The 14,540-nt window shown below is 43.6% G+C and overlaps 1 protein-coding gene across 1 annotated transcript; it reads left to right on the top strand.

Moving 5' to 3' along the window:
* RpS3 (ribosomal protein S3) lies at window positions 1-6,072 on the top strand. Its single transcript, XM_074098771.1, has 4 exons — window positions 1-111; window positions 409-712; window positions 2,009-2,229; window positions 5,859-6,072. Exons 1-4 carry the CDS (start codon window positions 79-81, stop codon window positions 6,036-6,038), a joined length of 738 nt encoding a protein of 245 aa, XP_073954872.1. The 5' UTR covers window positions 1-78; the 3' UTR covers window positions 6,039-6,072.
* The last annotated feature ends 8,468 nt before the right edge of the window (window positions 6,073-14,540 follow it).

Here is a 14,540-nt window from a genome sequence, read left to right as displayed (position 1 = left end):
ACGCTGGCATCAATCTGACATTGACGTTTGTCTCGTCTGTTTCCGGCCTTTCAGGTTTTCTCAGCCCCCGTTGCAATCATGGCGGTGACCAATATTTCTAAAAAGCGAAAAGTACGTTGCAAATTTTATACAAATCTTCAAAATATCATTGTAAAATCCTACAACAGAATCCATTAAACCTATATTACTCCTTTAAGACTTCGTTATCTCAGTGAAAGTGGTGATGTTTTCGGATATGTTTGGAAGAATCTGTGGTTATTTTGCTATATTCGTGTGTTGTTTTGTTCTGAATCGAAGTATTTCCTGGCTATTCTACTCTACTGTGTTGCAGTGGCTGTTCTACATTGTACTATTCTGCTACGATAAACAATGTCAAAAGCACGAACTTAACCTCTTGTAACATTGCAGTTCGTCGGCGACGGAGTGTTCAAGGCTGAACTTAACGAGTTCTTGACTCGTGAGTTGGCTGAGGATGGCTACTCGGGCGTGGAGGTGCGCGTTACCCCAACGCGCTCCGAAATCATCATCATGGCCACCCGCACCCAGAGCGTGCTGGGAGAGAAAGGCCGAAGAATTCGTGAGCTCACATCCGTAGTGCAGAAGAGGTTTAACATCCCCGAGCAGTCGGTGGAGCTCTACGCCGAGAAAGTGGCGACGCGAGGCCTCTGCGCCATCGCTCAGGCCGAGTCTTTGAGATACAAACTCATTGGAGGTTAGTTTGAAGTTAATACTGTTATGATATGACAGTTTGTAGAAGCTAATATTACAGCTAATATAGAGATAATAGAGTAGTTAATATAGAGAGAGTCTCTAATGTACGTATTTCCTCGAATATGGTTTGAATTAACTATTACAATGAGTACACATCAATTTCAATCATGTGCTCTATTATCTATTTCGAAGACCCTAATTAACCTGACATTGCTGCTGCAAAATAGCTGTAATGTTTTTCATTGGGGTGAAAGCATAAGCCTTTGAATTTGTGTTTTCTTTTAATTGAAGTAAGCACAGTGTACGAAGGAGACATTTTTTATTACAAGATTTTATTTAACTTTGCCTCATACCTATATGCCGTGGTGGCCTAGTGGTTTGACCCATCGCCTCTCAAGCAGAGGGTCGTGGGTTCAAACCCCGGCTCGCACCTCTGAGTTTTTCGAAATTCATGTGCGGAGTTACATTTGAAATTTACCACAAGCTTTGCGGTGAAGGAAAACATCGTGAGGAAACCTGCACAAACCTGCGAAGCAATTCAATGGTGTGTGTGAAGTTCCCAATCCGCACTGGGCCCGCGTGGGAACTATGGCCCAAGCCCTCTCATTCTGAGGGGAGGCCTGTGCCCTGCAGTGGGACGTATATAGGCTGGGATGATGAGATCTAGTTAGGTCTTATCTCTGGGAAAACATGTGTTTATGAGTTTTAGTCCGAAGAAACTTCAGTTGCCTAGGTGTTGTGTTGTGATGCTCTCTGTCTCTCTTCCCTCTATAACTTATAATACTACACAACACAGGCCGTCACAACACACTGCATCAGATAAAATAAATGTGAACACGACCATACAAAATGTAAGAAACCGATACCGTTCTGATGTGTCATGACACAACATGACAGATAAAGGTGATTGCGGCTTAATGATACAGATGTGTTGTAGTGTAGGGATGCTTAACAATACTATGGAGTGAGCTCAATCACAAAGCATCATTGGACTTGAGAGAAAATTGACATAATTATGTTTGTGTGTGGTGTTTAAGAAGAAACATTATATGATTGTTATATTTTAAGACTGATATTTGTGATGCTGTGGTCTCTATTTAATATGGTGCATTAATAATCAAATGGTTTGGCTACATTACCTGCAGTGATATAATTGGACAGCCAAATTAAATTATTACTGTTTCCATGAGAAAATGCTCTTTATTTCAACAACTCCTTCCCAATTTTCTCTCAATAAATTTATCCCCAATGTTCTTCTTAGCTATGAATGCTATTAATAAACAGAGGTTGTTTATAGGTCTGGCCGTCCGTCGCGCGTGCTATGGTGTGCTCCGTTTCATCATGGAGTCTGGTGCCCGAGGCTGTGAAGTGGTTGTCTCTGGCAAGCTGCGAGGCCAGCGTGCCAAGTCCATGAAGTTTGTTGATGGTCTCATGATCCACTCCGGAGACCCGTGCAATGACTACGTCAACACAGCCACCCGGCACGTGTTGCTTAGGCAAGGAGTGCTTGGTATCAAGGTGAGGCAATTGTATTGTGTTGTAAATTATCTGCATTGAACACTGTCCCAATCATACGTCACTCGCGCGATGCATATATGCACTTAGTTGCATCGCATAGTTGCGCGACCGTCAATTAAGACTAGTTAGATATTTTGTTTCATATCATAGTCTATTTATTTATTTGGCAAAAAACGTAAAATACATAAGGCCTTATTCAAATAAGTCTTACAATATTATGCACCCTGGTAGGGTATAGCCACATTTAAAATAATGTTATCTAATTCTATTAGGCAACTAAAAAGTAAGATATTCGATTCGACATAGCGATTATCATGCTTAAAGACAGGCATATACAGGGTGTCCCAGAAGTACCACGTCACAGTGACACAAGAGGTAGGCCAGCTCAAGAGGAACCTAACCAACCTAACATGACCCCAGTAAAAGTTGCACGGTTTTCGAGTTATTACCGAAATAAAGATTTTTGGGGATACTCCCCTTTGTCTTGACATTTTTAGTACCAGCATCGACATGGAAAGCTTTTAATAACAGTTTTTTATGTGTATCGAATCGTGAATAGTTACTTCAGAAGTGCAGTGTGTTATTTTGTCAGTAACTATGGCAAAATGCTGAAAAAAACTTTATTAATCTTGATTTAAGTCGTCTCAAAAATAAGAATTTCAACTTTAACCATCTGCCATGAAAAAAAATTACTAGAAACAAAACAAACAAATAACGTCAATAAATTAGACATGTTATGCAGAATCAGAAATGGTATGACACATGTATCTTACTGAAATAACATTAGGCATTCTTATCACTTTGCTGATGCCGCAAGCCGTCACTGTTAAGTAAAAACATGTTACATTACCTACTAATTTATTGAATCAGGCGTTACTTTGCCGAGGTTCATATTAATGAACTGAAACAATCACCTACTTTGCTCACCCGCGACCTTATGATAGCTACGTTTATACTAGAAATGTGTGTTCATTCAGTTCCTCCTTCTCCACACTGCAAAAATACAGGGTAGTTCGAAGGACTCGCGCTGCTAGCAGACTTGACACCCCACACTTCAGTCTACTCGTGACCACGGCCACTGTAATGTTGCCGAAACGTCGAGGTAAATATTACTCGTGTGTGTAAGCGTGGTAAGTCCCGTTGGTGGTATTATGAATATGAATGAAAGTTTAAAACGTTAGGTAATATTATTTGGTTAACGCTGTAATCTGGACATCTTTAAGGTCAAAGTGAACAGACACCTTCTAGACAAACGTGTACCATCTTAGGCCTCATCTTCGCCTTCCATCAAGCGAGATTGAGGCCAAACGTAAGCCTACTAAAAATATTCTAAAACCCAATTTATTTCAATGAAATATTGTGGACTGAAGAATTGGCTTGCAAAAGGGATGGATATTTCAATTTACACAAGCTGGCAGACAGAAAACCAACACATACACATGAAGAACGAGAAGATCGGTCCCAATACCAATTCAAAATTAATTTGTGGACTGGAATTCTTAATGGACAAATTGTGGGACCGGTCGAGTTGCCTCCTATTTTTAATGGTAGAAACTATTTACAGTTTTTGCAAAACGACCTGCCTGGTTTATTAGAAGATGAGACAGTCCATGGGAGACAATTTGAACATTTATTGTGAACTAAATTTATTCCAATAAATGAATGAAAGATAAACCTGTTTTTAACCACCCACGCAAAAATAAGGGTGTTATAAGTTTGACCGCTATGTCTGTCTGTCTGTCTGTGGTACCGTAGCTCTTAAACGCGTAAACCGATTAGAATTCGTTTTTTTATTATTTGAAAGCAGGTTTTCTAGCGATGGTTCTAAGACATACTCTATCAAAATCATTACAGCCGCTTTTTAAATATTGAACTTTGAAGTGACAAAGTTGGGGATTTTCCAACTTTTTTTTGGTTAGGTTATATCCGGTTCTTTAGGATCCGGTCCTAGCCTTGAAAAGGGAGACAAATATTAATATTTAACCTTCGTGCATTTGGCAAAATAATTGTATCAGATAATAGATGAGCTATCGCTATACACAGCATTTTTGTACCACTTAGCAGGGACTGCTTTCGGAGTTCCAGTTTTAAGTTGGTTCGATAGGGCTTCGCTAAAGTGATAAGAATGTCTAATGTTCTCGGAGTAAGATACATGTGTTATACTATTTCTGAATCTGCATAACATGTCTAATTTATTTACGTTATTTATTTGTTTCGTTTCTAGTAATTTTTTTCATGGCAGATGGTTAAAGTTGAAATTCATGTTTTTGAGACAACTTAAATCAAGATTAATGAAGTTTTTTTCAGCATTTACGGTAGTTACTGACAAAATAACACACTACACTTCTGAAGTAACTATTCACGATTCGATACACATAAAAACTGTTATTAAAAGCTTTCCATGTCGATGCTGGTACTAAAAATGTCAAGACAAAGGGGAGTATCCCCAAAAATCTTTATTTCGGTAATAACTCGAAAACCGTGCAACTTTTACTGGGGTCATGTTAGGTTGGTTAGGTTCCTCTTGAGCTGGCCTACCTCTGGTGTCACTGTGACGTGGTACTTCTGGGACACCCTGTATATGTGACCTGAACTATGATGATCCTGTTTCATGCATAAAAAGGACTGGCATAAATGCAAATGTGTTGGATATTCAGATTTGCCGACTAGTCAGTACAACATTATAGTGAATATGATGAAATATTTTGCTGCATGAATATTATTTTGTACTTAACTTACTCTTAAGCTTACAAAAGATATGTACATAAAACAATACTTATTCATCTTCTTGTGTAAGCTTACCAAGTGTCTGAACCATCCTGTGAGAACACTAAACATCTATTTCCAATGAGGGTAACATCTTCAACCCTAGTGAAATTTAGGTTGTAGAATTAGAGCAGCTCTTGCTTGGTTGACTATTCTTTGTCCACAGTATCAGGGACTGTTGGCCCTATGGCCAGGGGTCTAATTTACTGTGGGAGAGTGACCAGCTTGTTTATTGGAGGGTCCGTCTGTATGGGCTCTTGTACGGTGCAAGCTGAACATTTGTGCTTCATGCCATGATCACTTTAATATTCATTTAACTGCAGCTTATAAAAATTTATCTGTGTAAAGTTCCAATCTGCATTGGGCCCACATGGAAACCATAGCCTAAGTCCTCTCACTCCTATAGGAGGCCTGCGGCCAGCAGTGGGAAGATCAAATAACCCTGTATATATATATGATGGCAGAGATGATATAGAATTTTGAACATATAGTTTAAAAATTTTCGTTTGTTAACTCTATAACCACCATAAATTTTCATCATCATCATCATCATCAGCCTATCTTAGTCCACTGCTGGACATAGGCCTCTCCAGTTGCACGCCACTGAGCACGATCCTTGGCCAGTCTCATCCAGTTCTTGCCAGCTAACCTGCGAAGATCATCGCTCCACCTAGTCTGAGGGCGTCCTACGCCACGCTTGCCGATTCGCGGTCTCCACTCAAGAACTTGTTTGCCCCAGCGGTTAAAATACCATAAATTTTAATGTGATATATTTATGAGCGAACTTCTAGACAAGCTTGAGCCAGTTATTCCTAGAAACTGTCCTCGTACACTTTCATTAACCATGAACCCTATTGTTTCAGGTCAAGATCATGTTACCGTGGGACCAGCAGGGCAAGAACGGCCCCAAGAAGCCTCAGCCGGACCACATCCTGGTCACGGAGCCCAAGGACGAGCCCGCGCCGACCGACGCCAGCAGCGAGCCGCGCCCGCTGCCACCCGCGCCGCAGCCGCAGCCGCCAGTCGTGGCCGCCACCGCCTAGGCTATAAGCTAATTAATAAAAATTACAAAAGCTTGCTGCACACTTTTATTTTATAGGTAGTTCCACAAGCGTTTTAACCACTTTTCGCATAATATTGAAGAAATGAGATAGAGTAAGCAAGAAATTTCAATGAATAGTAATTTTTGCATGCACACCAAATTGGTACCTACATAGTATAAGCCTATTTCCAATGTATGCCATGCTTTTAAATAACTACCAAATCCTACTAATATTATAAATGCGAAAGTTTGTGAGTTATTGAGTATGTTTGTAACTCCTTCACGCTGAAAGGGCCGGACGGATTTGGATGAAATTTGGTATGTAGATAGCTGGACATGAAAACCACGATTTAATTTTTGGGAAATCCCACTGAAATTTTTAAAAATCCCGAAATTTTAATTCGGCTGCTGGATCTAATGATTTACGTGTGCGAAACCGCGGGTAAACACTCGTTGTGTCATTTCTTCAGTAAAAGCAACAGGAAACTGATAGTTGAAACCCTATAATCCCTTTAATAAACTTGGTAGTTTAGTAAATTCGTTGTCGCCGCTGAAAATATAGTAAGGTTGTTGTTGTTTCTTTAAAAAAATATGGCTCTGTCCATTGGACGACAATTTTGCCAGTGTCTAGTAGGTTTTGCCGTTGTACGGTAAAAAAAATCTAGAAAACGAAATATGAGAGGTAATGGTGGATGAACGATGACCTATAGGAAGGTTTTGGTCTCCTATTACGTCTGCGTCAACGTTCCCATCGACATCTGACAACGCATAGCGTCGGCGGTCAATACGTCCGCAGTGGACGAGGACGTTCCAGTCGTTGCTCGCGAGTGGTCTTTGTATAATATGTAAAGACATTTACGACTACACGACTTGACGCAGCGTACGACGTTGTAGAGTATTTTCAAAAAAAGTGTAGCCATTTTTTTGGAAAAAATATGGTTCTTCCTACTCAGAATCAAAGAGCACAATCGATTCCGATAGTTTAAAAAATAACAGTTTTGTGACGTTTATTTCATACACACTTTTTTATTTACGCCCGAAGGCGGTGGCATTTATAATAGACCATAGCCTTTTACTCGGCGCCGGCCCTGGTGTAGAGGTAGAGCAAGGGGAGCGGTCGCTTTAGGTGCCAGATGGCAAAGAGCGCCATTTTGCAGTCTCTATTTTTATAGTGCAGTACAAAATTTTGATGGCGAAAAGTTTTGTTTTCATTGGCCTGAGCTCTCCAACGCGCTGGCAACAGCAAAATTTAACATTGATAATACGTAAAACGCATTGGGGAAGTAAATACTTAGGTATAAATGAAAATACATTTATTTTATTAACATTTTATTTAAAAATCCTGACTACATTCACCCCAAACCAAGTGCGTATAATATTGTAAATACAAAAAGTGCTGGCAGCAGGGAGGTCGATGTAAAACTTACACTGTGTACAATTTGATCTAGCTATCCGACTCGTCTTTATACAAATGGAATGACAAAAACAACAGGTATTTGTGACAAAAATGCAAGACAAGGAAAAATATTTTAACTTAATTGGGATACTTAGACCATACATGCTTAACTTACTTAAATTAACTTGGACCAAAATTTGTAGACATCTCACACTTAAGTTAAGAATTAAACTTAAAATAATACCTTTGTTTGTCCCGTTACAATACTATGAAGATAATATTATGCTGACACGTGAACCAAGTTTTAAATAAATATGTTGCAATGTACACGTGCAGCCAGTGGGTAGTCAGTACCTGCTACAGACGGTTTGAACCCGGAACCGAAAATACGGGTTGGCGTATACCGCTTTAGAACTGGTATTTCCGGTCTAGATTCGAGCATTAATACCGAAGGGAAAATACCCGGTGTCAAAGCGGTATGTACAGTCAGCAACAAAGATAGGAATAAAGGTAAATTGCCAAAAATATGTATTTGTATGGACTTTATTGCCTGAACATTAAGATCGTGTATACATATTTTTGCACTTTGGCTGTATTTATATATTTGTTACTGACTGTACAAAATCATGTAGTGCATAACGTATTTCTATTGGGGAAAGTTAAATCTCAATATCGAAATACGACGCCACTCGAAGTGTCAATCAATGAGGGTTTTCCGACAGGTGAAATATCGCTAGATGGCGTTAGTATCGTCACGTCGGGTCCGTTTGACATTGGCGTCATGTTTGTGATTGGTTAAATCACTAAATGAGCGTATCCACCATTACCTCTCATATTTCGTTTTCTAGATTTTTTTTGCCGTTCAGCAGCAAAACCTACTAGTCACTGGCAAAATTGTCCTCCGATAGACAGAGAGAGCCATATGTTAAAAAAAAAACAACAACTAAACGAGCCAATCGCAAGCAAACGTGCCTCACGATACTAACGCCATCTAGCGATATTACGTCTATCGGAAAACCCTCATTATTTTTCTTATAGAATTGACAAACTTTAAGATACTTGCAATCATATTGGAACTTTACTATTTTATTTAGTGTCAAATGTCTAAATGAATGCACGGCTGTACGATGGGTTCTTAATTGAAAGAGCACGATAAATAGAACTTTATTGATAAAATACGATAGAAAACCATAACGCACTACATAACACCTGTACCGTATTTTGGTAGCGGTTTTAAGTCCCGGGGTACGGCTACAGCTCACTGACAACACATATTTGTACGGCGGCCATACGCAATCAGCGCCAGAGCAATGTGTCCTGGCGGGGTGCAGACAAAAACATGATCATTGCTTTAGACAATTCATTCATTGTTAACTATCGTGATAGCAATCGCTTTCGATCACTAAAAAAATATGTTCGAAACAGCGGTTATAAGCCAAGAATCGCTTCCCACCAATCAGTAAGTGGTCCTTAAATTGAAATCTTATGAGACCAGCTTTTAGAAGTATAAAGATAAAATTCATGGTAAATATACATCTGAATCAGTAGTAAGCCTTGCAAACGATTATGTTTTATCAATCAATAAACCATGATATTATTGTCCACCTCTAGAGACAACCGGTAAGAGCTGCCAGAGATCTTGAGATATTATTCCTGTTAAAATATTGCATTGTGTCCTGAACCTTGGTAATAAAATGAAGAGGTTTCGCGTCGCGATGTGGCAGCTTCGCTGATGTACTTATTTCCTATCACCAACACGATGTACGTTATCTGAAAATAAAACAATACGTACTTAAATGACGTGGGTGCTTAAATTGTTAAAACATAACGCCGCCATAATGTTGTATTTTTAGGGATGTTTGGTGGCAGGTAAGTAAAACACCCTAATTGATTGCGTGTAGAAGAAGAAGAGGAAAATTTATTTACAAAAATTATATATATACAAAATAAACAAAGCGCAACTAGTGCGAGGTTCCCGGAGGACAGAAACGTTCGCCGCGTTCGCCGCGCTCTCGCTCTAAATGAGCGAGAGGATGCGTGAGCTATGCAACGCTCGGATCTCTCGCTCGCGTCTCTACAAAACTGCGCGCGGCATCGTCTTCGCTCTTTTCTGCGCGCGGCCGTCGAGGAGTGAACACGTCGTCGTAGCTCCGATGTACTTCGAGTGAAGCGTGTCTCCGCTCTCCGGAGTACGACGACGAAGATTCTTCGAGGCTTGAAGATGAAGATGCGATGATCTTGCACGAGGAAAACAAACAAACTGTTCTTCTGAGAACATAAACAAACTGTCCTTCTGAGGACACACTCGATCTTATGATCGTGGTCTCTTGACAACAACGTCTCTTCATAAACGACGTCAATCACCTACAGGGTTCCCCTTCAAGCGAAGCGTACCGGCAGGCGGATAGTGCGGCCTCGGCGAGTGGTTCTGCTTGCGGTTGTTGTAGGTGTTGGGTTGTCGTTTCCTGGGTTTTGTTGTTGCAGGTTCTGGTTTTGTTGTTTCAGGTCGTTTGTTAGTTTTGTTGTTTGTTTTTCGCTCGTGCTCGATGTGTTTTTGTTGTTGCAGATAGTCGGTGTTGTAGCTGTAGGTATAGGTATATCTTGCTCGGCGATCGTGTAGGCAGGTTTGAGTCGGTCTATTGAGATGATTGTTTGCCGGTTAGGTAATTGCAGGGTAAATATCTTGCTATCTCGTTTCAGCACGCGGTAGGGTCCGTCGTAAGGTGCTTGTAGCGGCTTCTTTACGGCGTCTATGCGTACGTATACGTATTCACACGTTTGCAGGTCACGGTGTACGAATATCGGTTTCGTGTTGCTGTGTGGTTGTTTCGGCATCGGTCTTAGGTTGCGTATTGAGTCGCGCAGCTGATCGACGTAGGCGGAGTCTAGTGTGACGTCATCGCGGGTCGGTGATAAGAAATCACCGGGTAAGCGTACGTTGCATCCGTAGGTGAGTTGGGCTGCGCTTACACCGGTGTCACTTCGCATCGCGGCGCGTACTCCGAGTAGGACTGTAGGTAGCTCGTCGATCCAGCTTCTTGCGGTCTGCAGTCTTGCTTTTAACGCGGCTTTCAAAAATCGGTGCCAGCGTTCAATGATGCCGTTACACTGCGCATGGTATGGCGTTGTGCGCGTTTTTTCGATGCCGAGTAAGCGAGAGAGAGATGCGAATACTCGGCTTTCGAATTGGCGTCCTTGGTCGGTTGTTATTGTTGCTGGGCAGCCGAAGCGGGAAATCCAGCCTTCGTAGACGGCTTTGGCGACGTCTTCAGCTGAGATTTCGCACAGTGGGTATGCTTCGGGCCATCTTGTTGCACGATCGATCATTGTCACGAGGTAGCGATGACCGCTGGCCGCGGTAGGTAGCGGGCCAACGATATCGACGTGTACGTGCTCGAATCGCTCGGTTGGCGGGAAAATCGATGGTCGACTCGTTGTATGGCGCTGCACTTTAGCGCGTTGGCACTGTACGCATACTTTTGCCCACTTGCCGATGTCCGCGTTCATTGAGGGCCAAAAGTAGCGTTGCGCAATTAATTTTCGTGTAGTGTTGATTCCGGGATGACTGATGTTATGTACTGCGTTGAATGCGATGCGACGGTGTTCTTCAGGTAGGTATGGACGTATATGTGGAGTTGAGGTTTCGCAAAATAATTTGATGTTCGACGCGGGCAGGGTGACTTGCTTGATGGATAGGTTGCTCTGTAGAGTGAGTGCTTGAATTATATCGCTTTCTCGCTCTTGAGCTTGTGCAAGTTCCTTGTAGTCGATTGGTGATGGACAAGTGATTGCTTCGACGCGTGATAAGGCGTCCGCGGCAGCGTTTTGCGACCCACTAACGTGACGAATGTCAGTGGTAAATTCGCTAATGAAAAGTAGCTGGCGGGTGCGTCTCGGTGATTCGCTGTTTGTACTTGTCTTTGTGTAGGCGAATGTTATCGGCTTGTGGTCGGTGAAAATGATTATTTCGCGTCCCTCGAACATCTTGCGGAAATGCTTGACAGCCATGTAGATAGCGAGTAGCTCTCGGTCGTAGGTACTGTAGCGTGTCTGAGCGTCGGTAAATTTCTTCGAAAAATATCCGAGTGGTTGCCACGAGTTGTTTACGTACTGATTGAGAGCGGCTCCGGCTGTTTTGTCGCTGGCATCGCAGAATATGGCAAGTGTCGCATGGTGAGACGGATGAGCGAGTAAAGCGGCGGTTTTTATGCTGTCTTTACACGCTTCATACGCTTGCGTTGCTTCGGCGGTCCAGTCAATCTGCGTTTTGTCGCGTTTCTTGACGTTATGTAGGTATTTATTTAGCGGCGCTTGAATGGTGGCGGCGTCTTTGATGTTTTCGCGGTAAAAATTGATCATACCGAGAAAACGTCGCAGCTCTTCCACTGTTTGCGGCTTCGGAAAATCTGTGATCGCTTGTACCTTGTCTTGAGGTGGTTGTATTCCTTCCGCCGAGACTTGATGACCGAGGAATTTAACGGTAGGCTGGCCGAAAACACACTTGGACGGGTTGATGGTAATGCCGTATTCTTCAAGTCGCTGTAGTACGGTGCGTAGGTGTTTTCGGTGCTCTTCCTCGTCGTTTGATGCCACAAGTAGGTCGTCGACGAAAGGGAATACGAAGTCAAGTTCGCGCAGTACTTCGTGAATAAAGCGTTGGAAAGTCTGGCCGGCGTTCTTGAGACCTGGGCACATGCGCGGAAATTCGAAGAGTCCGAATGGGGTGATGATAGCGGTCTTCTCCACGTCTTGTTCGCTGACTGGCAGTTGCTGGTATGCGCGATTGAGGTCGAGAGTGGAGAAAATTTGCTTCCCGGCGAGTTGGTAGGTGAAATCGCGTATGCGCGGTATGGGATACCGATCAGGCTTGGTAATGGCGTTGAGCCTTCGGTAATCGCCACACACGCGTAAGTCACCATTTCTCTTCGGCACGACGTGAAGAGGTGATGCCCAAGGGCTTTTGCTTGGTCTGCATAGGCCTTGTTGCATCATGTTCTGGAATTCTTTTTTCACGAGTTCGTAACGATGCGGTGCAATGGGGCGTGGCCTACAGTGAAGGGGCGGGCCAGTGGTTTCGATGAAATGTTCGACTGGATGTTTCGGCGATAATTTCATCGATGTCAGTCGAGTGGCTCCAGGAAATTCGGCGAGGATGTTGTGGTACGCATCTTGCACGTCTATGCTGCGAACGGTAGGTATTTGCGCAGCGCAGATCTGTGCGTTTGTTGCGAGGTGCGTCTTGCCATCGATGAGTCTGCGGTGTTTAATGTCGACTATTAACTCGTGGAATTTTAGGAAATCGGCACCCAAAATCGGCTTCGACACGTCGGCGATGATAAATTTCCATCGGAACGATCTACGGAGGCTGAGGTCGAGATCAAGTGTCTTCTCACCATATGTAGGTATGACGGTGTTGTTGGCAGCGTAAAGTTGAAATGGCAGCGGTTGTTCACGTGAGCCTTTTCTTTTAGGTAGCACGGAGATGTTGGCTCCAGTGTCGACCAAAAAGGTGAGCTTCGTTTTCCTGTCGGTGACGAAGAGGCGGTGTGATGAGTCAAAAATGGCGGATTCCGCTGCAGCCAACGTTGCTGTTAGGTTTTCCGACGGCTTAGGTATGGGCTTGAAGCTGCAAGGTGGTGTGCAGTTCTTCGCGGACATGCCATCGCGATGGTGATGTTGGCAGTATGGCATGGGCGAGGTCTTGCTTCTTCGGTTTCTCGTCCGGAAACGGCGGCGAGGGCGACTGCTATGGCTGCTGTCTGTTTCGGAGCGTAGCTCGACGATTTCTCGCTGGATTCTTCTTAACTCGTCGATGAGAAATTGCGTGTCGACGGTTGATGGATGTGGATGAGCTGGTGGCGGAGCTTGAGGCTTCAGTACGCCGGCTTCAGCTGCGGTGTGAGTCATCTTCACAAGGTTGATGTTCTTCACGGGGTCACCACTTTAGGGATGTTTGGTGGCAGGTAAGTAAAACACCCTAATTGATTGCGTGTAGAAGAAGAAGAGGAGAATTTATTTACAAAAATGATCTAATATATACAATATAAACAAAGCGCAACTAGTGCGAGGTTCCCGGAGGACAGAAACGTTCGCCGCGTTCGCCGCGCTCTCGCTCTAAATGAGCGAGAGGATGCGTGAGCTATGCAACGCTCGGATCTCTCGCTCGCGTCTCTACAAAACTGCGCGCGGCATCGTCTTCGCTCTTTTCTGCGCGCGGCCGTCGAGGAGTGAACACGTCGTCGTAGCTCCGATGTACTTCGAGTGAAGCGTGTCTCCGCTCTCTGGAGTACGACGACGAAGATTCTTCGAGGCTTGAAGATGAAGATGCGATGATCTTGCACGAGGAAAACAAACAAACTGTTCTTCTGAGAACATAAACAAACTGTCCTTCTGAGGACACACTCGATCTTATGATCGTGGTCTCTTGACAACAACGTCTCTTCATAAACGACGTCAATCACCTACATATTCGTATGTAAATATCATGTTTTTATAGTCTTCACATGATAGATACGTTCGTTTTCAATGTGGTGATATGATAAATATTAGTGATAAAATAGATAAATAGAACAATGATGCATTTATGAATGAGCGTCTATTCTTTCGTTTCTAAATGTGGGAGGATTACATTACTCGAGTAGCCAGGGAGGCAATCAGTAGTTTCATCTATTATGTATGTTTAAAAAACTGCGCGTTGTGGGAACAGCCACAGCACTCACTGCGTGTTGCAGCAACAGTTACAGCTTGTCCAGAGCGCACACTTGCACAACTTGACTATTGGACGTGTTGGTGGTTCGAAATGGGTCGTGATAACTTCGATCAAAGCGCGTAAAACTCCTCAAACTCCTCGTCTGGACAGGCTGTTACTCACTGCGGCTCCGTGGGCGGCGCCATGCGGCAGACCAGCTGTATCCCGCTGGCGAGGGCCCCGCGGAGGGCGGCGGGCAGCGCGGGCCGCTCGGCCTGCCGCTCGCAACGTGTTGCAGCAACAGTTACATCAGTACTCACTGCGGCTGCGGCTCCGTGGGCGGCGCCATGCGGCAGACCAGCTGTATCCCGCTGGCGAGGGCCCCGCGGAGGGCGGCGGGCAGCGCGGGCCGCTCGGCC

This window comes from Choristoneura fumiferana, chromosome 15, assembly GCF_025370935.1.
Source record: "Choristoneura fumiferana chromosome 15, NRCan_CFum_1, whole genome shotgun sequence".
Taxonomy (NCBI): domain Eukaryota; kingdom Metazoa; phylum Arthropoda; class Insecta; order Lepidoptera; family Tortricidae; genus Choristoneura; species Choristoneura fumiferana.
The sequence above is the reverse complement of the archived record's forward strand: the minus strand, read 5'-3'. Positions and strand labels throughout refer to the sequence as shown.

What these genes read in the sequence shown, in the direction of transcription:
- RpS3 (XM_074098771.1), top strand. Translation starts at nt 79, where the DNA reads ATGGCGGTGACCAATATTTCTAAAAAGCGAAAA. An exon ending in GAGATACAAACTCATTGGAG is followed by an intron (nt 713 to 2,008) that starts GTTAGTTTGAAG and finishes GGTTGTTTATAG; the next exon opens with GTCTGGCCGTCCGTCGCGCG. An exon ending in AAGGAGTGCTTGGTATCAAG is followed by an intron (nt 2,230 to 5,858) that starts GTGAGGCAATTG and finishes CTATTGTTTCAG; the next exon opens with GTCAAGATCATGTTACCGTG.